A 27984-nucleotide genomic window follows, 5' to 3' on the forward strand; every position below is an offset into this window, starting at 1 on the left:
CTGACCATTCGAGGGACGAACAAAAGTTAAAGAATATTAATTCGGGCACTGTCCCAAGGTCTCTTGAGCACTCACAGGTATGGGGTATTAACCACCTCCCCAGAAAGCCTGTTTCAGTGTCTAACCACCCTCATGGTACAGAAATGTTACTCAGTGCCCAGTTTGATCATCCCATGGCAGCTGTGCTGTTCCTATCCTGCAGCTCCCTCTGCTCCTCATTCCCAGGAAGCTGCAGAGAGCAATGAGGTTACCTATCAGCCTCCTCTTCTCCAGATTGTACAGTCCAAGTGTCCTCAGGTTTTCTCACAGGACATGACTTCCAGCCTTGGTAACAGATTTAGTGCTTACTCGGGATGCTTTTTAAGGACCTTAACAGCCTCTTTGTCCTGTGGAGTTCAGAACTGCATAGAATGCCCAAAGATGAGGCTACACCATCACTATCTATTGTCAGTCCATCCATCAAGTTTCGTGGAATGCCCTTTTTCCAGCCCAGAGTCCAAAGACCATTACATTTATGATCAATGCTTCGCCTACCTGTTCTTAGTGGGCATGAAAGCTTTTCAGTTCCATTAAGCTTTGGGCTAGGTGACCTGAGGACAAGTCTGGCTGCTGCAAGCCTTACTCCTCTTGGCTCAGATTTACTGGAGGAAGAAACCACCGGCCCATACTTTCTTCCATAGTTAATTAACTCTTGGGCAACCTCCCCCCATGTCCATACTTTGCATCCTGACTGCAAATTATTAGAGGTTGCAGTTCCTTCTAACATTGCCCGGGTTCTTTCTCCCTGAGGCATAGCCTGTATCTTTCCTTGCAACTGTATGCCTATGGGTTTCAGTGATTCTGGAAGCCCTCTGATTAGAGGTGTCATTCTCTCAGGATCAACGGGCAATATCATGGATGACTCATGGTGTAACTGTAGCTTCCTGTCATACATCATTTGGAGACAGGCAGCCTTCTGAACATTCTCCAAAAACCTACTACACCCAGAAAAGACTGTGTCTCTTTCTTGCTAGTGGGTGGTGACATACTGGTGATTTTGGAATGTGACGACGTCCATTCCTCCTGGGATGTGACGACGTCCATCTTGCCATTTTACTCCTAGGAACAGAATTTTTTGGGCAGGTCCCTTCACTTTATTCCGTTTAATAGCAAAAACAGCACCCAGAAGAATTTGGATTATTCACTCTCCTTTTTTAAAAACTTCCTCTGCCGTATCACCCCACACAACAATGTCATCAATGTACTAGAGGTGCTCAGGTGCCCCACCCTGTTCCAGTGTGGTTTGAATCAGCCCATGGCAAATGGTTGAGCTGTGTTTCCACCCCTGGGGCAAACAGTTCCAGGTGTACTGAACGCCCCTCCAGGTGAAAGCAAACTGTGGTCTGCACTCTGTGGCCAAAGGAATAGAGAAGAATGCATTGGCAATGTCAATGGTAGCATACCACTTGGCTACCTTTGACTCCAGTTCATATTGCAGCTCCAACATATCTGGCACAGCAGCACTCAGTGTGGGTGTGACTTCATTCAGGCCACGGTAATCTACCGTCAGCCTCCATTCTCCACTGGCTTTACGCACCGGCCATATGGGACTGTTAAATGGTGACTGGGTTTTGCTGATCACTCCCTGGCTCCCTAGGTGATGGATCAAGTTATGAATGGGGAGCAAGGAATCCCTGTTGGTGCGGTACTGCCGTCTGTGGACTGTTTTTGTAGCAATAGGTACCTGCTGCTCTTTCACTTTCAGTACCCCCACAACAGACGGATCTTCTGACAGGCCAGGTAAAGTAGACAGCTGCTGAATGTTGTCTGCATCTACAGCAGCTATTCCAAAAGCCCATCGATATCCCTTGGGATCCTTGAAGTGTTCTGAGATAGTCAATACCGAGTATACATGGAGCCCCCTGTCCAGTCACTATGGGATGCTTCTGCCAGGTTTTACCAGTGAGGCTTATTTCTGCCTCCAACATAGACAATTCCTGAGAATCCCCAGTCACTCCAGAAATATGAATCAATTCTGTCCCTTTATAACGTGAGGGCATTAGAGTGCACTGTGCACCAATGTCCACCAGTGCCTTATATCTTTGTGGCTCTAATGTGCCAGGCCATCTAATCCACACAGTCCAATACACTCTATTATCTCTTTCCCTCCCCAGCTGAGGGCAGGGCCCCTCTATTGGTTACCTGTAGTGACGGGAGCAATTTTGTAGGTGGCTGATCTCTGCTGTAGTTCTCTCACCCGTGCTCGTAGTGCAGGAGTGGGTTTTTTATGCCACTTCCTCATGTCCTTTCCGTTTTCTTGTAAGAAGCTCCACATGGCCACACGTGACGTGATGTTGCTGCTGTCATTTCCTCGAGCAGAGAGGCGGTTGCCTTTGGTGGCCGAGTCTTTCACCAGTTTGATCAATTGCTTCATCAGATTCTTTGGGTCATGCCTGTCTTCATCAGGTGTTTCCAATACTGACACACATTCATCCCTATTAATCAGTAATGACAGTTTCTCCAGTATAATTTTCTGTGTCTTCTTCATCTCACCTACTTCTTCCAATGCAGCTGTGTCAGCAGTAGCAGAAGCATATGATGTCGGAAACTGTTGTTCAAAGTTTTGAAGCCTAATAATCAATTAATAAATGGGGAGTCTTCTGTCTTGGCTCTCGTATCTATGGAACGTTGCTACCAGTGTACTTGCGTACCTCTCTGGAGCTGTTTTTGAGAGCTTACGATATACATCAGGTGTACACCTTACTCTCTCAGGATCATGGTCTTGGTGTGGATTGTTCGGTATGAAATAGAGATCATACAGCATCTCTACTATGGCTGTTTCTCTCAAAAATTGGATGCCTTTCTCCATGGTATTCCATCTTTCCACCTTAGGCTCCAGATTGTCTTTGTAAGGATATCTCTCCCTTAGAGCCACTAGTACTCGTTCCCAGAGGGTAGCGACTCCATTCAGACATCTGCTAATTCCTCTGTCGATAGCTGGGTCTCGAGCAATGCTTCCCAATTGGCGGGCTTCATTGCTATCTAGGGACACGCTGCTGGCACCGTTGTCCCAACACTGCAGCAACCAGGTGACAACATTCACCCGAGCGCTTGAACCTTGGATTTCAGTCATCTTTAGGGGGTCGACGAATAGTGGTAACAGTGACTCCATCATCATCGCTGTCTTCTCCATGTCTCTCACTTTTCTTAGTGGCCTTTTTAGGTGGTGGTGGTACTGAGGAGGGCCCCTCGCCTGGATCTTCCTCTTCTTTCTCTGCTTCTTCTTCTTTCCGTTCTAGGCGCGAGGACACCCATGTCCATTTCTGGCCTTCCACAGGGGCAACCAACACTGATGCCAGTGCTTCCTGTGATTGGTTAAGTCTAACTTCAAGGTTTCCATTTTTGCTTAGGACCTCGGTTTGGAAACCATTTCTCTCCAGAATATCAATTATAGCTCAATAAGCACAAGCCAGACCTCAAACAATACATTCCTTCTCATATCGTCTTGAGTCACCTGACTCCTTGCCTAAACACTCACTGAATTTCTCAGGATCCCACAGGTGCTCAAGATCAAAATCGCATAACACTGAGGGTCCCCACACTTCTAATTTCTTTCCTAATTTTTCCCACCTTCCCTGCCATTCAACACTCTCTGGTTTTGAGGAAGGCTTCCTCCACATTATGTAAAATACTGTTGCCAAGAGTGCATGCAGAAAAAAAGATAACACAGTTGCCAGGTGTGGGGTAAATAACTCCCAAGGATGGTACTTCACAAAGAAATAGAATAGATGATGGCATATTTTCAGTAGTTCTATATAGATAGGATACAAATAATACAAAAGAGAGGATGGCTCACCTTCAGGATGAAAAGGCTTGCAGGGGACTCCACGTGGGAGGGATCTCCAAGAAGAGATCCTTCCTCAGTGGTAGTCAGCCCTTAAATGGGGTTTGGGAGAGGTGGAGCCAGGCTCCACCCCTTCCAATCACCTCCACCTGTGCCCCCATGGCTGACTTGGTGCTCACCTCAGGTGACCAATCAGTGGTTCAGGCCGTGATTCAGCAGTTCCCATACACCAGGCTGGCAACCTGAACATAGGTAAAGACCTGAAAAGAGTACCTGGAAACCAATCCAAATGCTGTATAATCTGTCACATTAGCCAGGGTGTTTAGGCAGGAGGCGTGTAACCCCATCAGCACACTAAAGTAGCTGTATGTATATATGACCCCAGTGCTGAACATGAGGAGCTTAAAAAGACGCCAATATGCTCTAAGGTACATGAAAACCCTTAGTCCACTTAGCACCAGTTTTACAATGGAGTACAGATACGGCACTGCCCGCATTCTCCACCAACATTTGTCACGGTGTTATCCATGACAGTGACCCAAGGGAAAACCGAGAAGGGAGAGAGAAAGGGAAAGAAAAAAAAGAAACTGCAGTGGCCACACGGCCGCCGGAGCAGAGCCACGCACTCCGGGAATAGATGGGTCTACAAAAAAAAAAAAACAACGGCACGATCTGAGAAGGAACGGTAACTTTACTAAATGTAATAAAATTGAACAACTGAGAGAGAAATGAAGTTTCCAAACCAAAAGCTGTGAGCTTACATTAAGGAGGAATGGCAGGGGAAGCACACGTGCTGAACCTCCACGGCAGCCCAGAGCAACGCGCCCAGACCGAGCGCCGCCTGCATCCGGTGCGGAGCTCCGCCCCTCTGCTGCTCCCCCAGCATTAACTCCTTCACTGCTGCATGATGCTCTGATGTGGAATACCGGCATCAAAACCACGAAACAACAACACTGCATCAGTCCTATACTATGTGATTGGTATTGGGATTGAGTGGATAATGATCTGCATTCATGTGAGAATGCCAAAGACTTCTGAGGGCCATGTTGCTGGCATCCCACAAGACAATGTGGTTACACAGATCTTATCGTCCTTTGCAAGCTACAGCTAAAATGTCGCCTATTCTGTCCAGTTCTTTCAATTGTGTAGCTTGTAGTTTATCTTTTTGCCCAGGATTTTGACATATGGGTCTTATTTTCAGGTTATATTTGTTTGAACGGAAAAAAAAATTAATTTTAATACAGCAACTTTTCAGTCTGAAATATCTAGCTAGTCAGAGCAACTTCATTTGGCAATGGGGAGAGCTACTCTCACTCATAAGTTCCTCTTGAGTGCTGGCATTGCTATAACCATACTGCAGACTTCAGGTCACAATCCAGGAAGCCAAAGGTTTTGGCAGTACCATGAACATCTTTCCATGTGATATCCTCAGAGAAGTAAAAGGAACAAAGCCTGCAATCCAGAAAACTGAAGGCAGCATCCTATTGACACCTATGACTTTAGTAATTTGCATAATCAGTGATTCATTGTAAAAAATTTTGGTCTAGTTAGCATATCATGTGTATGCCTGAGCACTCTTTAAAATAAATGAATAATCTTTTTCATTTGAGATATTTTTTTTCATTCTATAATCTCGTGAGTTTATGGAATTTTGTAAAAAGATCATTTTGCAAAGCCAGATATCTCTGACTTCTTTTTGTATTATAACTAAAAATTCTAAAACTTCTGTTGGGAAAGATGACCCGAGGAACTTCCATTAATATAAAGAATCATAAGTGATAAAGAAAAGCTTCTATCATATATCTTTTGGTTAATCTTGTATAGAATACAAGATTATTATAGAATACAAGATTAACCAAACAAGATTCTATTTTATACATTATATATAGTTATTTTGCTGTCTTCTTTTAGAGAAATGTGTTTGAAAGAAATATTTTTCTGGTTGACTACTTATTTCCCTTTTATTTAATTCTCTATTCGTTTTCATCTTGAATATTCATAGCAAAATAAATTATTTTCCTCCATTCCATTTCCACATGGAAACCCCTAACTCACAAAAACAATTTTTCTTAATGGCAGAATGGTTAAAAATGAGGGCGCGTTCGTAGCCTTGAAGAGAACCACTTTGAGCTCGCCTCCGCCAATTCCCCTCCCAACCCCGGTCACATGTCATACCCCGCCCCTTCGCCATCCCCTTGAGGGATCCCCGCCTCCTTGTTTAATCGAGCGGGCCCCTCCCACCGTCAGCTGGCGGTGCCTGTGACGTCAGAGGTGCCGGCCGCTCGCTGAGGAGGCGCGGCGCGGCGCGGCGCCCCCAAGATGGCGGACCAGATCCCGCTGCACCCGGTGCCGCGCAGCGCGCAGCGCAGAGCGGCCTATTACAGCAGCGCCTCCGCGGCGCAGAGGCACAACAGGTACGGGACGGGGCGGCGTGGACGTATCCCCGCTCCGCAGCCGCACACCTTCCGTCTTCGGGTGAAGCGTTCTGCGATCCCTCGCCCAGCCCCGCCGTGCTTGGTCTCTGACAGCGGCGGCGACTCCTCGTAGGGCGGCGTGAGGGCTGCCGGCGGCCGTTGTTTCTCCAGGCCCGCGTGTGTCCCGCTCGGCCCCCGGACCTGTCGCAGGCTGTAGGGCGGCAGGCAGCGGGGCCGGGCCGGGCTGTGGGGGCGGCTGGCCATGGGGCCTCCGGGGAGGATGCGCTCTCGGCTATACTTCGCAGGTGTGGCCTGGGCTGCCCCGGCGCCGGCTGCTCTGGGGTCATGGGTGTTTATGGCCGGCAGCTCGCCTGGCTGCGGGGTGCCGGCGTTAGGGTGCTTCTCTGGGCGTCGTTAGTAAACATGCTTTGAGACAGCCGCTGCGAGTCAAGTGTGAGCTTCCTGCAGGGTGAGAGTCAACGTTAGGCTTCTTCAGTAGTACCCTGTGGTGAGAAGGTGTTAAGGACTAAGAACTAATTCATTTGAAGGTTTGCTTCCGAGTTAGGATTGAATGCTTCTTTTCTTCCTGCTTTCCTGAGGAACTCTAAGAAAGTGCAGGAGGAAACGTTATGCCCTGCAGTTTTTGTACATCCTTTAGATAGTGCTCTTCAAGTGTTGGATACTATTGCAGTTAGTTGTTGAGGCATTTTTCTCCTTCTCTTGAGTTTTATGGGGCTTTGAATGCAGGTGCTGGGACTGGACCAGCTTTCTGTAACATATATTTTTCAAGGCATAGAATAACTAATGCTGCTGTTCTAAGTCAAATTAGTGAAATCAGTCCAAGAGGAATAAAACAAAAGATTTTGCGAGTACAGAATAACTAACAGAAGAGGTATCTTTAAATAATATCACCTTGGTGTGTTTTTTTTAACTAGTTAAGTCTGCAGATGTTCACAGAAAATCCTCTGATAGGGCAGCCTACTGCCACAGTATTCTCTACTTCACACTACCTGAATGTCAGACTATCTGTTGTAGGTCTGCTCTTCGCTCTGAGGAAGGGCAATGTTTTCATTATCAATCCTGTTTCTCAGAGAATTGAAGCAGGGGAGGTTTTTCACAGCATCTGTAAGATTTTTAGATGTTCCCCTTTGTGAGAAGAAGGGGGAGGATTATTGTAGGTAGAACTGTAGTCTAGACCATTGAAGGTATCAAGTGGTTCATTATAGGTTACTCAAGAGCATTGAAAAAATACTACAGATGTAGGACAAGTTCATAAAGCACGTACATAAGTTTATTAGAGAGATATTTCAACACAGTAGTTACAGTTAATGTATACAGACTGTTTAAACTTGACCATATGAGCAGATTCAATAAGCTATAAGATCTGACAAGGAAATACAGATTCATTATGGATCTGCTTTTTCCCCTCTGTCTTATTTGATTAGCTTTACCTTCCAAAGACTATAGATTGAGTTCCTTATTCATCTTTCAGAGTTTCTCTTTTATAATCTATGTGCTTTGCAAATGTAAGTGATGCTTATTTATTTTACCAGTCTTCCTCATAGGTTATTATTTATAGTATTCATTAGTTTTGTCTAACTACTTCTAGGATTATAAAACTTTTTGACCTTAAGTATGTTTATTACTTCTGGTTCTTTATTTTGATCACAGAGATATAGAATGGCTTAGGTTGGAAGGGAAATCAGACATCATCTAGCTCCAACCTCCCTGATGTGGTCAGGGTGGTCAGCCACTGAGGCTGCTGAGAATCCCATCCAGCTTGGCCTTGAATGTCTCCAGGGATGTGTCCAGGCTTCTCTGGACAACCTGTTCCAGCTCCTCACCAACCTTGGAGTAAAAAATTTCTTCTTAACATCTAATCTAAATCTCTCCTCTTTTACTTCAGAACCATTCTACTTTGTCCTGTCATTACTAGACAATGTAAAAAGTCAGTCTCCCTCCTTCTTGTAAGCTCTTATCATGTACTGGAAGGCCACGGTGGGCTTTCCCCTGAGTTTTCTCAAGCTAAACAAGTGCAGCTCCATAAAATTTTCATCATAGAAAGGGTGCTCCATCCTTTTGATCATCTTTGTGGTTCTTCTCTGGAGCTGCTCCAGCAGCTTCCTCCTGGTCTGGGAATCATAGGCTTGGATACAGGACTCCAGATGGGGCCTCACAAGGATAAAGTGGGACAGTCACTGTGAGTTTTTCTCCTGCTCTGTACTCATATCTGGGATTGCCTCAATCCAGGTGCAACACTTTACACTTGATATTGTTAAATCTCATCTGGTTCTCATGTGCCCACTTCTCAAACCTGTCCAGGTCCCTCTGCATGTCATTGCTTCCTTCTGCTGTATCAAGAGCACCACTCAGCTTGGTGTCAACAGCAAACTTACTGAAGGCACGCTTGATCCCACAGTATATGTCGTTGAAAAGGGTGTTAAAGAGCACCAGGCCCAGGACAGAACCCTGATGGACACCACTCATGACCAGCCTGCACCTGAAAATAGAGCCATTGTCATCTGTCCTCTGGCAACAATCATTCAATCAATTTTTAATCATCCAGGCTTCAAACCCACATCTCCCCAGTTCAGGGATAAGGATGTGGTTTGGTACTTTATCAAAGGCCTCATGTGACTCCAGGTAGATGACATTAGTTGCCCTTGATACTGTCATTCCATCATACAAAGCCAGCAGATTGTTCAGGTATGATCTGCCCTTTTTCATGCTGTGCTGGCTGTCTCAAATCAGCTCCTCATCTCAGGTATGCCTCAATACTCTTTGAGAAGTATCTACTGGATCTTTCCAGGCACAGGTGTGAGGCTCACTGGCCTGTAGTTCCCTAAGTCTTCTCCCTTTCTTTAATATGGCAGTCACTTTGCTTCATAGCCACAATTTTTCAGATGTGATGGAGAAGTGCTTTGCAACCACATCAGCCAGTTCTTGGGATGGATGTTTTTGACCACATAGTCTTGTATGCATCCAGCATAATGAAGTGGCATTGGACTTGCTCCACACTTATGCTGCTAGGGATTTTGCTCTCTCAGCCCCTACTTACATGTACAGGGGCACGAAAGGCATGAGAATCCTGGCTGATGGCAAAGGCTGAGGCAAAGAACTTCTTAAGTACCATGTCTGAGGGGGCCACTTCTTTCCTTTCATTTAGTTTTGCTCCAACTTCTAATTCTTATGACTTGAAGTTATAATTGATCTACCACTCCTAAGCTTTTATGAATACTTCGTTCTGCTTTTCTAACCTTTCTTGTGGCACAGACTTCTAAGAGGACTTGCATTCCTGTGTAAGCTGCAGCAAAGCTCCTGGTTTTGCAAATACTTGTATGAGTGAGATCTGATAGGCAGGAAGTTATCATATGCGTATATACATACAGTTTTAGTTTGAAAGAGCATAATTCACACTTCAAAAGATATCTAGAGGTGAACACTAATTAAAATATTTTTTAATCTCAAGGTTAATCCAGGTTTCTGTGCTCTCAAGGGACTTTAACATGTCATCATTTGTTTATTCAGTGAAGAATTTACAGTTCTTGCATTGCGTTTTTTGCAAGTCTTATACACAAATCCTTAACTTCAGCACAGTAGTGTTATTTGATTCTGGCTAATTTCCCTGCTACTGCCAACTTCAGTTAATACAAGTCAGCAGTTGCTTACCTGTAGTGACCTCTAAGCTAATTTGTAGGGTGACTTATTTTGCTTAAGCTAAGCAGCATGTAGGAGTCTGCTGTTGATGCTGTTGTTAGTTATGCAGTAAGGAGAAATTCTTTCTTATCCAGTGTTTGCCTTTACTGTGCTTGTGTTCTTGAGAGTACTCTTGCAGGCTGTTAGCATGTTTTAAATCTGGACTATGTTATTCTCCACTGTCAGCGGTTTGCGGGACGGTTTGACACGGTACTGTGACAATTGAGGCAGGGGATCCACAGGCCCACACCCTGGGGAAGGGGAAGGGGGAAAGGGAAAAAGGAGAAGGGAGATGGGCCAAAGAACAAAACAGCAGCAATGATCTGAGGAGGAAAGCTAATTTACTAAATATCAGAAAGGAAAATAACACAATATAATATAATTGGAATTGAGGCAAATGAATCAAATAAAATGAGCAAGAGCGAGAGAGTGTCCGATAAACCAAAGGCCTTATGCTAACGCTGAAGGCAGATGGCTGCAACAAACACCCACTGCCGAACTTGGTCCCGAAGGGAAGAGAGAGTCCCGTGACCGCAGACAGTTTTTATCTTTCCCTCTGGGTGGAAATATGTAAAAATGCAAAGCATCGCACAGTCCTCCGGGGAATGTGGTTCTTCTCTTCTGAGACAGGTACACCCAGAACTATTGACGATCCACAGAACTGGAGCATTAACTCTTTAACTCCCAATACACCACATGATGTTATGATGTGGAATATCAATAATACAACAAAAATCATAAAACAATAACATCCACACACCTAAGAAGCTGCAATGCTCTACACCTGAAATCACATGCTTTTTTATAAAATTGAATGTGTGCTACTGTAAGAAACTAGGAAAATCTATTCTGAGGTAAGCAGTATTTTATATTCTAATTATTAACGATCTTGTTACTGTGTAATACATTCTGTAATAGTTGTAGAAAGCTTGGAGGGAGAAAAAGTATTTTTACCACTGTTTCAACACTTTGTCTCTCCACCCAAAGGATCTGAAGCATTTGCTGTGGGTTCTTTGTTTGGTTTTGTTTTGTTTCCCGCAGTATGGGAAAAAGGGGACCAGAGAACGCCTGGAATCACTTTGAATGTGCAGTGAGAATAACACTCTTTCCTTATATGTTAGCCCTGTATAGTCTTAAGCCCAAGAGTAATCAATGGCTGAGCACAGAAAGGAAGTTAACTTGTGTTGCCCATCTACCTTACGTGTGGAACTTGTAAATCAAGAAGCTGGATGGAATTTGGAAGCTGATAAGGGACTCAGTTAAACAGTGCTGAACCCTCATTTATCTGTAAGCAAATGATCTAGTTCATTACGGTGTCCTGCACTTGTCACTGTCAGTGTATGTTTGTATTTCGCCTAGTAGTGCTATGGTGTGAAGTGCTGGGATAGCTGAGCTGGTACCAGAGTGTCAGGTTTTACCAGCTGTGTCCTGTAGTAGATAAATACAGTCACATTCCAAGTATTCAGAAGCATGTCCAGGTTGTTAAAAAATATACCCTTGATTCTCAGGAAGGAATCTTCTGGCATGATAATGTGTAATATGGATCATGATAGTATACTTATAAATGATCACATAGATATGTATCAGAAGGCTGCAGTAAAGCAAATAACGGAGCAGATCAACTGCTGTTGCCTTTCTGTAGTTTGCTCACTGATAGACAACTCAGGTTTTAGGAAACTTGTTTTATAGTTGTCATTTTTGTTTGTGTTACAGAGAACTGGTATTTACATGAATTTTAGATTTGTGTAACCTAAGTTTCATCCATACGTGCTGGAAGTATCATAAACTGTTGACAACCAAAACTAACATTCGTGATGGTATTTTACATTTAGCTAGTGTATAGGCATTGAAATGTATTGTAATGAGATCCATTAAAATATAAAGGTTTTATGTTGATGTATTCATGTATATATATATGTGTGTATATGTGCATCTATGGGAACTGCTGAATCACAACCTGAACCACTGATTGGTCACCTGAGGTGAGCACCAAGTCAGCCATGGGGGCACAGGTGGAGGTGATATACCTGTGTGAGTGGAAGGGGTGGAGCCTGGCTCCACCTCTCCCGAACCCCATTTAAGGGCTGACCACCACCAGGGAAGGATCTCTTCTTGGAGATCCCTCCCACGTGGAGTCCCCTGCGAGCCTTGTCATCCTGAAGGTGAGCCATCCTCTCTTTTGTATTATTTGTATCCTATCTATATAGACCTACTCAAAATATACCATCATCTATACTATTTCTTTGTGAAGTACCATCCTTGGGAGTTATTTACCCCACATTTGGCGAGCCAGCCAGCTATAGTGATAATAATCCATACTTACCCAACATGTCCTTTATTTGGAATATGCTTAAATGGGCCAGGGGGGAGAACGTTACCCCCCTAGAGCAGACAATCCCTGGTCTAATTCCAGGGTTCATGGGGTCACCCTACTATGGGTTGGCATCCATTATTGAGAAATGGGGACCCATGCGGATTCCAGGGACTGCCTCTCCCTCCCCATCTTATTTGACTGACTACTTTCTCGGATTAGATAAAGACATACTCATTACCAAGGAGTGGCAGCTAGCCGCCTCTGCAGTAGCCTGGCCTTTAGCAATGGCCATACTTAAATCAGATGCTGCAAATGTTAACATGGAAACTGAAAATCAATTATTAAGAGAGCGTATTGAGAAACTTGAGCAACAGCTGGCTACATTAACAACCAAAAAGCCTGGCCTAAATGTCCCCACAAGACAAATACGGAGTATATCGGTAGAGAACATCCAAAAATCAGAGGAGGCAGACTTAGATATGACAGGAAAAAAGATCTCTAAGGCAGATCTCGAAACTCCATCTATGATGGACCCATTCGAGATTTGGCCTATTATAACTCAAAAAAACAAAGAAGGTACAAGATAGACCAGCAGGGGTGCCTCCTGACCAATGGCCCCCTGCTGAAACCTGCCTCCGTGTGTCAGCTCATCCATATACAGCTAATGATAATTAGCTGTATGATAATGATAATATTTGATGGACCTAATACAAGGGTTCCATCAAAAACCAAGGGAAAGCATACCATCATGGCTCCTAAGGTTATGGGATGCAGGAGCTGAAAGTGTTTTAGTGAATGGGACAGAAATGTCAAAATTAGCGTCCATAACAATAAACCTGGCCTTGAGGCAAAGGTTATATGCAGCCGTCCACTACAATGATGAAAACCATTCTATTATAGATTGGTTGATGGCAGCATGCCGCCTAACAAAACAGATGTTCCCCTCAACACTGGTTTGTGGTCATCTATGGAGGACCTCCAGACATACATCAGAGAATTAGGTATGAGGGAGACTATGTACGCAGACACTTTTGAAAGCCCCGATACAGAGAAATTTACAGCGTGCATGAGAGATTTAATACTGCAGCAGGCCCCCTCCCACCTGTATGGGATGTTAGTTTCCATACTAAATCTGTTGGTGGCATCAGAGGCCATCATACAGCAGGCAGCCCAGTTGGTGGCAGACTTAGGGGAGACAGAGTGCGTAAGAACCAGGCATAATGTTCGTGTAGTGGAAGACGCTGAGGCCTTCCCTATTAAAACTAAAAAGCCTGCTCCACGGATACCCCGATCAGGCCCCGTATGGGTATCCCAGAAGACTACGTTCAATGGCCTCATATGGACTGGGGTTGCATTTACCAAAATTGATGGGCAACCCAACCGTGTTTTGTTACAGCTGTGAAAACAGCTTAAAAATGATCAAAAATTTCTGAGTGTTCCCAGAAAATCGGGAGTACGAATTATACAAGAAACACCGACACCAACCTGGAATCTGGCCGACTTCATAATACCAAACATAAGGAAAAAAAATCCGCAGGTGTCGCGGGCTACAGTGCCTGAGCCACCTGTGGCAGAAGATTTGGATCTGGCAAAGTTCATGAATTAACAAAAAACACTGGTCCCCATAGGGCCTCCAGATGTGACTGGAGGCCCTATGTAGAATAAACAATATTCTGGTCTAAGACAAATGTGCAGAAGATGATGGCTCTAGTGGATACCAGCGTAGAAACGTAAATTATATATGGAGACCCAACAACATTTAAGGGTGATAGAGTGATGATTGGTGGGTTTGAGGGACAGACTATTCCAGTCACCCAGACGTGGCTGGAATTGGGGGTTGGGCATCTCTCGCCCCGGGAGTATAAGGTGTCGATTGCCCCAATTCCAGAATATATCCTGGGCATAGACATTCTAGGGGGTCTGTCTCTCCAGACGACTGTGGGAGAGTTCAGACTACGGCAGAGGTACATTAGTATCCGGGCAATACGGACAATATTGAGGGGCCATGCGAAACATGAGCCCATTTGTTTGCCGAAACCACGCCGGATTACTAATGTAAGACAGTATAGACTCCCAGGGGGGCAAGAAGGAATATCAAAGACGGTGCAGGAATTAGAGAAAGTAGGTATTATAAGACCTGCACACAGCCCATATAATTCCCCCATATGGCCAGTACGGAAGTCGGATGGAACATGGAGAATGACGGTGGATTATAGGGAACTAAATAAGGTCACGCTGCCCGTCCATGCGGCCGTACCCAATATTGCCTCCTTAATGGACACTCTTAGTAGGGGAATTAAAACCTACCATTGTGTCCTGGATTTAGCGAATGCGTTTTTTAGCATACCTATTGCTAAAGAATCACAAGATCAATTTGCATTTACGTGGGGAGGCAGGCAGTGGACCTTTCAGGTCTTGCCACAGGGGTACGTGCACTCACCAACATACTGTCATAATTTGGTGGCACGTGACCTGGCTGATTGGAGAAAACCGAACAATGTGAACCTATACCACTATATTGATGACCTCTTGTTAACATCCGACTCACTAGAAGCAGTAGGGGAGGCAGCAGATTCATTAACTGCCTACCTAAGTGAAAGAGGTCGGGCTATCAATGCTTAAAAAGTGCAAGGTCCAGGACTGTCCGTAAAATTTCTAGGGGTAGTCTGGTCAGGAAAGACCAAAGTGTTACCTAATGCATTCGTAGATAAGGTTCAGGCATTTCCAGTCCCTACAACACCAAAGCAGCTGCAGGAATTCCTAGGTATATTGGGATATTGGCGTTCCTTTATACCTCATTTGGTGCAGCTGCTGAGACCTTTATATTGACTTACCAAAAAGGGCCAATTATGGGACTGGGGGAGAACAGCACAGGATGCTTTCCAACAGGCGAAACAGGCGGTTAAACAAGCCCAGGCACTGGGTACATTTGATCCTACCCTCCCGGCTGAGCTAGATGTTCACGTAACTCAAGATGGCTTTGGCTGGGGCCTGTGGCAACTTCAGAGTTCTGTTCGGACCCCCATTGGACTTTGGTCTCAGGTGTGGCATGGAGCAGAGGAAAGATATAGTATGATTGAAAAACAGTTATTGGCTGCCTATTCCGCATTACAAGCGTTAGAGCCAATAACCCAGACGGCCGAAGTTATAGTCAAGACTACATTGCTAATCCAGGGGTGGGTAAGAGATCTGACCCACCTTCCTAGGACAGGGGTGGCCCAGGCGTAGACGGTGGCACAATGGGTTGCTTATCTCTGTCAGAGGAGTAGTCTGTCTTCCTCACCATTGAAAGAAGAGCTTCAGAAGGTTCTTGGCCCAGTAACGTATCATAGTGATGCACCAAAACAAACTTTGGTTGCTCCATCACAGAAGAGTCCTGTCCAGGAAGCAAAATATCCTATTCCTGAAGATGCCTGGTACACGGATGGGTCCAGCAAGGGCAACCCAAGTAAGTGGAGAGCAGTAGAGTACCATCCTGCCACAGACACGATATGGTTCGAAGAGGGGGATGGTCAAAGCAGCCAGTGGGCAGAGCTGCGGGCGGTGTGGATGGTTATAACCAAAGAACCTGGTGATGGTATCCCGAATATTTGCACAGATAGTTGGGCTGTGTATCGAGGACTCACTCTTTGGATTGCACAGTGGGCCACCCAGGATTGGACTATCCACTCCCAACCGGTCTGGGGCAAAGATATGTGGTTAGACATATGGAATGCAGTTAAACACAGAACTGTACATGTCTACCATGTTTCTGGTCATTGACCCCTAAAGTCAACGGGAAATGATGAAGCTGACACACTGGCCTGAGTTAGATGGGTTGAGAACTCGCCATCTGAGAAAATTGCTTACTGGCTACATCAAAAGCTGCGGCATCCTGGGTAGAAGACCATGTGGGCAGCCGCTAAAGCGTGGGGACTGCCCGTACAACTATCAGACATCACTCAAGCATGCTGAGACTGTGACGCCTGCTCTAAGATAAGACCGAGGTCGTTGTCTGAAACTACAGCCCATCTTGCTAGAGGACACAATCCTCTACAGAGACTGCAGGTTGATTATATTGGGCCCCTCCCTCGGTCTGAGGGGGCGAGAGATGCCCTAACCTGTGTCGACACTGTGAGTGGGCTAATGCAGGCCTATCCAGTACCAAAAGCCAACCAGGCATACACTATAAAGGCACTCACAAGGCTGATGGCTGCCTACGGGACACCGCAAGTCATCGAGAGCGACCAAGGAAGAAGTCATTTCACGGGTGCCGTGATACAACGCTGGGCAGAAGAAAATAATATTGAGTGGCGATTCCACCTGCCATATAATCCAACAGGGGCAGGCCTTATCGAACGTTAAAATGATATTCTCAAGGCTGCCCTGAAGACAGACTCTCAGATCCTGCAGGGGTGGACAGAAACTCCACGAGACCCTGTGGGACCTGAATGAAAGACCTAGAGGCGGCAGACCCAGTGCCTTGAAAATGTTACAAACATGGGCCTCCCCACTTAGAATCCAAATTACGGGCACCGATAATGAGGTGAGACCTCAGATTGGCCATGAGAACAATCTTCTGCTCCCTGCCCCTGAGGACCTTAAACTAGGTACCAGTAAAATAAGATGGCCCTGGAAGGTGCAGGTAGGACCACGATGGTGCGGCCTACTTGCACCTTGGGAGAGATTATTGGAGGTGAGGGGTTTGGTAGCCCCTCCGGTAACTGGTACATGGCCTACTGAAATAATGGTTAACACTCCAGCCTTTATTGCTAAGGGGACCCCTATCATGTCTCTGTGGCAGATCAGGACACCCCCTTTGGTGCCTGATATAGTCATACAGCCACAGACATTGGGTCAAAGAGTTTGGTACAGGCGGCCAGGGCATGCCCCTGTACAAGCTGAAGTGTTAACCCAAGACAGGAATATGGCCTGTATTTTACCCTGGAGAGCGGATCTTCCCCTCTTGGTACCTCTAAAACACTTATATTACTCTCCATAAGTCTATGAGTCGCCAGAAGGAACCAAACAATGCTGCAGTGTTCCAGAGTTGCTATAAGACCATGTGTAGCATCTGGTGATGGTCTAACCGGGACTGATGACACATAAGATGGACCTGCACTGTGTGATTGCATGCTTCCAGTAGATACCACTGAGCACTGGCCCAAAGAAGAGTTTGACTGATATGCCAATCATCACTCATCTCGGATTACATCAACATGCAATGCGATGGGCAATTATGTAAGCGTCGCCATGTATTGGGTCTCTGTATCAAGGGGGGCTCACCTTATGGTTGCTTGATCAATGGTTCATGTCGTGAAGGGGTGGAGTGCAAAACTAATTTTGTTTGAAAATAAATAAAAATTAGCAGCTGAGGTAGGACTTGGGTTTTTTTTGGTGTTCAGTTATGTTTTTGGACAGAGATTCCTTGTGTTTGATTGGAGCTGTGTCACTAGGTCATCTTTAGACGGTCTCTGAGACACAATCTCTTTATTCTTTTGCTTTCATCAGGGCTGTGTGGTTGGCCTTTTTGCACTTCGTGTGTTCTTTTTGTATCATGTTTGCTAGGTCTTTATTTCCAAGATTTTCCCCTGTTACAGTGTAACAGCTTTAGAAAAAATAGTTATCAGGTTTTTTTTTTGTTTTTGTTTTTTTAACTTTCTTTTCAATGTCAATCTTGTGTTCATTAATCATATTTACATTCGCGGATTGAATGATACTCTGTTTTCTGTAGAGGTGATTCGTAAGATAATAATACCTTTTGGGATTGCTACCTGTAAGATTTAGAAAATCTGGTTCTGTCCGAGAAAAAGGTCAGACCAGCTTGATGTATAACCTATGAAGACCAAATTTGGTTTAAAGTAATGCTCTTGGAGCTTTTACATAGATACATAGTGTATGTTGTTGTCATACATTAGTTTCTGTAGCTTTTGCTTGACAGAACAGTCTTTGTTTTAATGATGCAGGTAACCAAAATACGTGCAAGTAGAGCTGCTCACAATGTCAACTGTATTTTTCCATACAGTGACATTTTTATTGATGTCATACCTGGAAAATAGTATGTCATCTGTAATAATGTTTTGGTAACATAGCAACTTTAAGTAATTATTATTTTAAATTGTGGTTGACTCAACACTGTTTAGAAGTGTGTCAGCGGTTTGCGGGACAGTTTGACGCGGTACTGTGACAATTGAGGTAGGTGACCCACGGGCCCACACCCTGGGGAAGGGGAAGGGGGAAAGGGAAAAAGGAGAAGGGAGATGGGCTTAAGAACAAAACAGCGGCAACGATCTGAGGAGGAAAGCTAATTTACTAAATATCAGAAAGGAAAATAACACAATAAAATATAATTGGAATTGAGGCAAATGAATCAAATAAAATGAGCAAGAGAGAGAGTGTCCGATAAACCGAAGGCCTTACGCTAACGCTGAAGGCGGACGGCTGAAACAAACATCTACTGCCAAGCTTGGTCCTGAAGGGAAGAGAAAGTCCCGTGACCACAGACAGTTTTTATCTTTCCCTCCGGGCGGAAATATGTAAAAATGCAAAGCATCGCACAGTCCTCTGGGGAATGTAGTTCTTCATCTCTTCTGAGACAGGTACACCCAGAACTATCGATGATCCACAGAACTGGAGCATTAACTATTTAACTCTCAATACACCACATGATGTTATGATGTGGAATATCAGCAATACAACAAAAATCACAAAACCTTAACATTCCACCCCTTATTCAACATCATTACATCATGCTTTATATATATATATATATATATATATATATATAATACACACAGAAACAATGATTAACAAGCATTAAATACAAACTCATACAACATACATATATACATACGAATAGAATTACTGAGGGCGCTCTCCCCACATCAAATTCCCTTGTGGTACACATTGAACATCCCCATTCTTCTGCATCACCCACCAGGTAGACCCAGGTCCCTGAGCAAAAACAGATCCCGGGAGAGGTTTGCCTTCTCCAGAAGCTAGAAGGACCCAAACTGCTTTTCCCAACGTGTTCTTCACATGTACTCCAGGAACCTTATCTCCCTCTATGGTAGGTAGAGAGCTGGACTGAGCCGGGCCATCGTGATTGATGGATCCTCGAGTGTTGACCAACCTGATGGCTTCTGACAAATTCTTCTCCCAGTGTTTAAATGTTCCACCACCCATTGCTTTCAACGTTGTTTTTAACAACCCATTGTACCTATTAATTTTACCAGAAGCTGGTGCATGATAGGGGATATGATAAATCCACTCGATGCCATGATCTTTGGCCCAAGTACTTAGAAGAGAATTTTTGAAATGAGTCCCATTATTTGACTCAATTCTCTCTGGAGTGCCTTGTCACCATAGGACTTGTTTCCTGAGCCCTAAGATGGTGTTTCAGGCAGTAGCATGGGGTACTGCATATGTTTCAAGCCACCCAGTAGCTGCCTCTACCGTGGTGAGCACATAATGCTTACCATTGCGAGATCGTGGCAAGGTGATATAATCAACCTGCCACACCTCCCCATATTTATACTTTTGCCATTGCCCTTCCTGCCAGAGAGATTTCATCCTCTTGGCTTGTTTAATTGCAGCGCATGTATCACAGTCATGGATAACCTGTGCAATAGCATCCATAGTTAAGTCCACCCCTCGGTCTCTAGCCCATTTATAGGTCGCGTCCCTTCCTTGATGGCCAGAGGTCTCATGGGCCCATCGAGTTAAAAATATTTCACTCTTGTGTTGCCAGTCCAAGTCTGCTTGAGCCACCTTAACTTTGGCAGCTCGATCTACTTGATGGCTATTTTGTTGTTCTTCAGTTGCCCGGCTCTTAGGAACTGCATCTACATGGCGCACCTTTACAACCATATTCTTTATTCGGGCAGCAGTGTCGCTCCACAGTTCAGCAGCCCAAATAGGTTTGCCCCTCCGTTGCCAACCATTTTGTTCCCACTGCTATAACCACCCCCATTAAGCATTTGCCACCATCCACGAGTCAGTGTAAAGATAAAGCACTGGCCACCTCTCTCGTTCAGCAATATCTAAGGCCAGCTGGGCAGACTTTATCTCTGCAAATTGACTTGATTCTCCTTCTCCTTCAGTGGCCTCTGCAACTCTTCGTGTGGGGCTCCACACAGCAGATTTCCATCTGTGGTGCTTACCCTCAATGCGACACAATCCGTCTGTGAACAGGGCATATCTCTTTTCATTGTCTGGTAGTTCATTATATGGTGGGGCTTCTTTAGCACGTGACACCTCCTCTGCTGGTGTTCCAAACTTTTTACCTTCAGGCCAGTCCGTGATCACCTCCAGGATTCCTGGACAGTTGAGGTTCCCCATCCGAGCTCGCTGTGTAATCAGTGCAGTCCATTTACTCCAAGTGGCATCAGTGGCATGATGGGTAGAGGGAGCTTTCCCTTTGAACATCCAGTTCAGCACTGGCAGTTGAGGTGCCAGGAGGAGCTGCGTTTCAGTACCGATTACTTCGGAAGCAGCTCGAACCCCCTCGTACACGGCTAAGATCTCCTTCTCAGTTGGAGTGTAGCGCTCCTCAGACCCTCTGTACTCCCGACTCCAGAATCCAAGGGGTCGGCCTCTGGTCTCTCCAGAAGCTCTTTGCCACAAACTCCCAAGTGGGACCTTCCTTTCCAGCAGCAGTGTAGAGGATGTTCTTTACATCCTGTCCTTTCTGCACTGGCCCTAGGACCACGGCACAGGTTATCTCCTGCTTAATTTGCTCAAAAGCCTGCTGCTGCCCAGGGCCCCATGTAAAATCATTCTTCTTCCGCGTCACCCAATAGAGAGGGCTCACAATGAGACTGTAGTTTGGAGCATGCATTCTCCAAAAGCCCACTACACCCAGGAAAGCTTGGGTCTCTGTCTTACTGGTGGGTGGAGACATGGCAGTAATTTTGTCAATCACATCTGTTGGGATGTGAAGACATCCATCTTGCCACTTGATACCTAGGAACTGAATTTCTTGTGCAGGCCCTTTCACTTTGCTTCGCTTGATAGCAAAGCCAGCTCGTAGGAGAATTTGGATAATCTGCTCTCCTTTCTCAAAGACTTCCTCTGCTGTATTGCCCCATACAACAATGTCATCAATGTATTGCAGATGCTCTGGAGCACCACCCTGTTCCAGTGCAGTTTGGATCAACCCATGGCAAATGGTTGGGCTGTGTTTCCACCCCTGGGGCAAACAGTTCCAGGTGTACTGAACGCCCCTCCAGGTGAAAGCAAACTGTGGCCTGCATTCTGTGGCCAGAGGAACTGAAAAGAAGGCATTAGCAATGTCAATGGTATCATACCACTTGGCTGCTTTTGACTCCAGTTCATATTGCAGCTCCAACATATCTAGCACAGCTGCACTCAGTGGGGGTGTGACTTCATTCAGGCCACAGTAATCTACCGTCAGCCTCCATTCTCCACTGTCTTTATGCACTGGCCATATGGGGCTGTTAAACGATGAGTGGGTTTTGCTGATCACTCCCTGGCTCTCTAGCTGACGAATCAAGTTATGAATGGGGAGCAAGGAATCCCGGTTGGTGCGGTACTGCCGTCTGTGGACTGTTTTTGTAGCAATAGGTACCTGCTGCTCTTTCACTTTCAGTACCCCTATAACAGATGGATCTTCTGACAGACCAGGTAAAGTAGACAGCTGCTGAATGCTGTCTGCATCTACAGCAGCTATTCCAAAAGCCCATTGATATCCCTTGGGATCCTTGAAATGTCCCCTTCTGAGATAATCAATACCGAGTATGCATGGAGCCCCCTGTCCAGTTCCTATAGGATGCTCCTGCCAGTCTTGACCAGTGAGGCTTATTTCTGCCTACTTATTTCTGCTACTAACATTCGTTGCCAGAGGCTGGCGATTCCATCCACATACCTGCTGATCCCTCTGTCGACAGCCGGATCATGGGCAATGTTTCCTAGTTGGTGAGCTTTGTTACAATTGGGGGACACACTGCTGGCCCCGTTGTCCCAACACCGAAGCAACCAAGTGACAATACTCTCATCCGGACGTCGAATGAACTCCTTTCTTGAGCTTTGGATCTCAGACATTTTCATTGGTCGACGAAACGTGGTAACTTTGACTCTCACATCATCCTCATCATCACTATGTCCATGCCTCTCACTTTTCTTTGTTGCCTTTCTTAGTGGTGGTGGTCTTGAGGCCTCCCCCTCGCCTGTATCTTCCTCTTCTTTCGCCACCTCTTCTTCACGTTCTAGGCGTGAGGACACACGTTTCCATTTCTGGCCTTCCACCAGGGCAACCGACTTTGATACCGGTGCTTCCTTTGGCTGGTCAGATGTGCCTGGGAGGTTTTCCTCTTTGGTCTGAGCTTCAGTTTGGACACTCTCTCTCCAGACCAGTATATATACCTCGGTAAGCATAAGCCAAGCCCCAGATGAGCTGTTCCACCTCAGGTCTTTCTGAGCCGCAACACCCATTACTCAGATACAGGCCTAGCTCCTCAGGATCCTGCAAGTGCTCAGGAGTAAAATCCCATGGCACCGGGGGTCCCCATGCTTCTAATTTCTTTCCTAAAACTCTCCACTTTCCCTGCCATTCAGCATTCTCTGTTTCTGGGAGAAGCTTCCTCCACGCGATGTAAAATCCTATTACAGAGAGTACATTCAGGAGGACTAATATCCCAAACGCTAACATAGTCCTTAATCTTGAAAATGCTCGGCTTAACATGAGCCGGCAGTGTGCCCAGGTGGCCAAGAAGGCCAACAGCATCCTGGCCTGTATTAGAAATAGTGTAGCCAGCAGGAGCAGGGAGGTGATCATCCCCCTGTACTCAGCTCTGGTACGGCCACACCTCAAGTACTGTACTGTACACAACTCAAGTACCCTCACTACAAGAAGGACATTGAGGCCCTGGAGCATGTTCAGAGAAGGGCAACAAAACTGGTGAGGGGTCTGGAGCACAAGTCTTATGAGGAGCGGCTGAGGGAGCTGGGATTGTGTAGTCTGGAGAAGAGGAGGCTCAGAGGAGACCTTATTGCACTCTACCACTTCCTGAAGGGGGGTTGTGGTGAGGAGGGGGTGGGCCTCTTCTCTCTGATAAATAATGACAGGACGAGAGGGAATGGTCACAAGTTGCGCCGGGGAAGATTTAGATTAGACCTGAGGAAACATTTTTTCTCTGAAAGAGTGGTCAGGCACTGGAATGGCCTGCCTAGGGAGGTGGTTGAGGCACCATCCCTAGCGCTGTTCAAGAAGCGTTTAGATGAGGTGCTAAGGGATTTGATTTAGTAGTTGGGTAGGGATAGTGATAGGAGGATGGTTGGACTAGATGATCTTGTAGGTCCTTTCCAACCTTATGAACCTATGAGAATTCATAAGGAACTGAGAGGAGAACCTGGACACCCATTTAAATATTGTTTGCTTTGTTAACATGGTATCATTTGTTCCATTAGCTGGGGTGCCCAGGTATCTGGCAGGTGCCTCCATCATTGCTTTTAGTTTATCGTATAGGGACCAGACTCCATGAATCAGAATGGTAAGCTTAACCAAGTTCCAGTACGTTTTGAGCATTAAAAGGGAAAAAGCAATGAAATACAATCCCTGTAAGGGCAGTTTTAACAGAAACAGTAAAAACATTTTTTTTCTTTTACTCGAACAAGCCAAAAAGTTTACAAATATCCCAGAAGAACAGGCAGTACGCCTGGACTTCAAGGTCGTGTTTTGCCGTAAAGGACCTGCACGAAAGTACAGATAAGCTTCCTAACAAAAGACAAGAGATTCACTCTAAAAGTATGTCTCTGCCCGGCTAAGGCAGCTAGTCGTGCCCCACGTTGGGCGCCAAAAATGTCAGCATTTTGCGGGACAGTTTGACCCGGTACCGTGACAATTGAGGCAGGGGACCCACGGGCCCACACCCCGGGGAAGGGGAAGGGGGAAAGGGAAAAAGGAGAAGGGAGATGGGCCTAAGAACAAAACAGCGGCAACGATCTGAGGAGGAAAGCTAATTTACTAAATATCAGAAAGGAAAATAACACAATAAAATATAATTGGAATTGAGGCAAATGAATCAAATAAAATGAGCAAGAGTGAGAGAGTGTCTGATAAACCGAAGGCCTTATGCTAACGCTGAAGGCGGATGGCTGCAACAAACACCCACTGCCGAGCTCGGTCCCGAAGGGAAGAGAGAGTCCCGTGACTGCAGACAGTTTTTATCTTTCCCTCTGGGTGGAAATATGTAAAAATGCAAAGCATCGCACAGTCCTCTGGGGAATGTGGTTCTTCATCTCTTCTGAGACAGGTACACCCAGAACTATCGATGATCTGCAGAACTGGAGCATTAACTATTTAACTCCCAATACACCACATGATGTTATGATGTGGAATATCAACAATACAACGAAAATTACAAAACCATAACAAAGCGTATGTTTGGAATATACTTTTTTTCAATGCTAGTGATATAGTTTATGCACAAAGACAAACATGATCTTGAGCATGATTATTCTTAGAGTAATTTTTCTTCATTTGAATGATTTTTATATTAAGAGACGACAATGTTTGAATGCTTATAGCGGTGAAGTTCAGGTTGCTATTGAAGGTGATGACTATCTTTTGCAATGAGCACATGGCTGTGGGTAAAATAAACTTTTATAATGTGTTTTTAAGATTGTTTGTATTTAAGCTTTATTTTACCCTGTGTTTGCATGCCTTCCTGATTTTTGTCTGTAGTATCCAAATACAGTGATTTGTGTTCCTTGGACAGGCACTTGGATTGCTTAGAATGGGTAGAAAAAAACAATTGATCAAGCTCCAGTGTCAATAACAAACCCCAGTGACAGTGATAAAATGGCCCCGTTGTTGTGATCAATGATGTACCTTACTAATTAAAAATAGGGTTCTAGCAAATGCAGATGTTACCTCAGGTCCTGCTGTTTATTTTGTTATTGGTCATACCTATTTGTTAAGTAGATATTCACTCATCCTGTCCTAACTCGAAGGAAGATGTTGATTCTCATAGGTGCTTTCTAAGGTGAGGAAAGGAGAGTAAGGAATGGTAGTAGTTTTTTATGGCTTTTTTTTTTTTTAACGGCAGCTTCCTTATACAGGTCTCTTGAATTTGCATTGGTCATATACAGCCCTGGCAAGGAGGTGTAGGGGAGGGGGAAGGCAAATGGCATTTGGAGCTTTTGCTTCGTCTGGTGGCACCAGACGTTCTCGTTAGCTGTGATTTAAGCCATTTTTGAAAGCCTGTCTATGGAAGGTAGTAAATGTGTAGTGTGTTTAGACCTTTTTCTCAACAGATACAAGGTCTTTCTTTAACTCTGTGTGATGGAAACAACAAGTATGTGGCTTGTTGTGTTTTTATTATAGTGATTGATCAAAAATGCTCCCCTGAAGTTTTCCAGAAACTGCATTGCTTGTGAAAGGCTGGGGGCACCTTAATTTGGCTTATTACAGTAACTGTTAGTCATTTCAGTTGATACTCAGTAATAAACTTGATTATATACAGTAGAAGTAATTCTTTCTATTTTGTTGTTCATTTGACAAATGTGTACTATAATGTAAATGTTGTAATAGGATTTTAAAGGTTCTATTATGCAAGGACTCGAGCAAAGTTATATATTGAAATTTGATACAAGTATTTGGTATATTCTTCAACTTCCTTGAAAGCTGTCCAGAAGGATATTTTGATGTTTTAACTATTAGACTACTGTGGTTAGTGTCCTCTTCCATATGGAATTTCTAACAGGCTTGTTCCTGTCCCCTGTATATGAAATGTAACAGGATTATTTTCTGTGTGTTTGCCCAGGACTTGGATTCAGAGATTTTGGAAGTGGGACTGGGTAGGGGTACACTTTTTTTCTGAACAAAAGTATTTCTGTGGTTTTGGAGGAATAGGTCAAGGAATTCAGCTCTCATGCTAAATGCAGCCTGTAGAAGGCTTCACTTCTGCTATAGTCTGTGAGGAACATAACTTTGTAATGCAACCAAACTTGTTGCTGAATACATCATAGAGATGTTTGAAGGGAAGCAGTAACTTCCAGTCTGGAGAAATGCTGAAGAAAATTACTTTTGAGACAGAATAAATTTCTTGCCAGTTCAAAGGCTACATTTTGAGGTTGGATGCTTAAGCTCATTATCTTCACTACTTCGTAAGGCTCCATATTTAGAAGTGCAAACTGGATACTAATTGAGGAAAAAAATAATTGTTTATAATGGCAAAAAAAACCCAACAACTCAGTTACAGTTAGAACATTGGTGTGTTCTACAAATACCACTGCATTTGCAGGAGTAGCATTAAATATTAAGCAGATCTGTGAATGTATTTCTCAGCCAGATCTGTTTCTCTTAGTTGTCTTGGATTAGCGTGCTCTGTCAAAAGAGAGTTTAGCCGTGTTTGCTGTGTTAGCTAGGTATATGTAATTTTTTTGAGTCAGACACTTATTCAAGTTATGTGAGTCGGAGAGGTCTGTTGCTGCATGCTCCAGTATACCTGTCAGGTTGTGATTTCATTGGGTGGTGTTACACCATTAATTGTTCTCGCATCTAAAAGCAAAATACAATGCAATGGAAGGCTTTGTATTGGGGAGCAAGTAACTGCAGTTATATGATTAGCAAACTTAACCAAGGGAGAATATAAAAGCATTGAATGTGAGCCTGTTTAAACACAGGCTTTTCTTACTGAAGTTCAACAAAGTAATAAGGTTTTGTAAGCAGTAATTTTTATTGTCAGGTGTGTAAATTTGAGTATTTAAAATTAGTTTTAGAGTAATCCATACAATCTTGTGTAGTATACCTTGTGACTTCTAAAAACAGATTTGTATTAGGTTCTTTTTTTTTAATGACTGTTTACAATAGCAAGAATGGGAGAAGTGTTGCCAGGTGGCCATATTAAGAAAAATACCAGATGCATCCTTTTGCAAACAACATCGTGAAGTTTTGCCGTATTTTAATCTTTATTTTCTTAGTTTTGAAGAGGTTACTGTTGGTAATAGTTTTGACAGTATTTTCCATGGGTTTTTTCTTCAAACTTTTGTGTTTTTGTTATTTTGTTGCACTCTTTCATCTTTTGAAAAAGACTTTTTTTTGAAAAAAAAAAGGTCTATAAAGCCTGTTTAAGGTAGGTAATATTTTCAATAGAAAATGATTAATAGAACTCACCTCTATCCTCTCATTTTACAGAGTACATTGCTGAAAATCTAGAGGAAAAGTAATTTTTTTAAATTTCTTGTATTAAATATACAGTAGATTGGGGGAAAAACAAATCCAGTGATGGTGCTTTCTCATGCCTTGTGTTTGTATAAAATCTCGGGTTTATTCAAGATTTTGGACAGATATAACTGGAGTACTGCTTAGAATATTGTTCTGTGGCTTCCCTAGTTTCTTTCATATTACTGATAGTATTGAAACAAGATTTGACGTTATTTTTGCTAAAAACATGTGTTAACGCACAACATTTTTGTTGCTCTCTGAGGTTTCACAAAATTAAACTTAACTTTATACTTTTTGAGATAGTTGGTTTATTGTGCATTTCTTGAGTTCTCAGTAACATTCTGTTGAAACATCAGTTTGGTGATGCTCAGTTCATGTATTTTCTCTGTCCATGTTGAAAACTGTACTTCTGGGAGTTTACTTATTTATTGTGAAACAGAGTTCTTTTTGCCCAGGTGTGTCCTGAACATGCCAGCTCACTTAGGAGATGAAGAAGTGAATTCCTGCATTGAGAGAGCTTTTTATTTTTAATATTCTCCATAACTATATAAATTAATTTACACTACAAATG

At 44.2% G+C, this 27984-nt stretch overlaps 1 protein-coding gene across 1 annotated transcript in view; it reads left to right on the plus strand.

Annotated features, from left to right (window-relative positions):
• Positions 1-6131: 6131 nt before the first annotated feature.
• The window catches only part of ATP9B (ATPase phospholipid transporting 9B (putative)), a 172371-nt gene continuing 150518 nt past the window's right edge, over positions 6132-27984 (plus strand). The window contains exon 1 of the mRNA XM_065753250.1: positions 6132-6237. Within this exon, the coding sequence (XP_065609322.1) occupies positions 6143-6237 (95 nt within the window). The 5' untranslated portion in view covers positions 6132-6142. The remainder of the gene's footprint in view (positions 6238-27984) is intronic.

Source organism: Cyrtonyx montezumae, unplaced genomic scaffold (assembly GCF_038088225.1).
Source record: "Cyrtonyx montezumae isolate F1298 unplaced genomic scaffold, pur_monq_1.0 scaffold_8, whole genome shotgun sequence".
In the NCBI taxonomy this organism is placed as follows: Eukaryota; Metazoa; Chordata; class Aves; order Galliformes; family Odontophoridae; genus Cyrtonyx; species Cyrtonyx montezumae.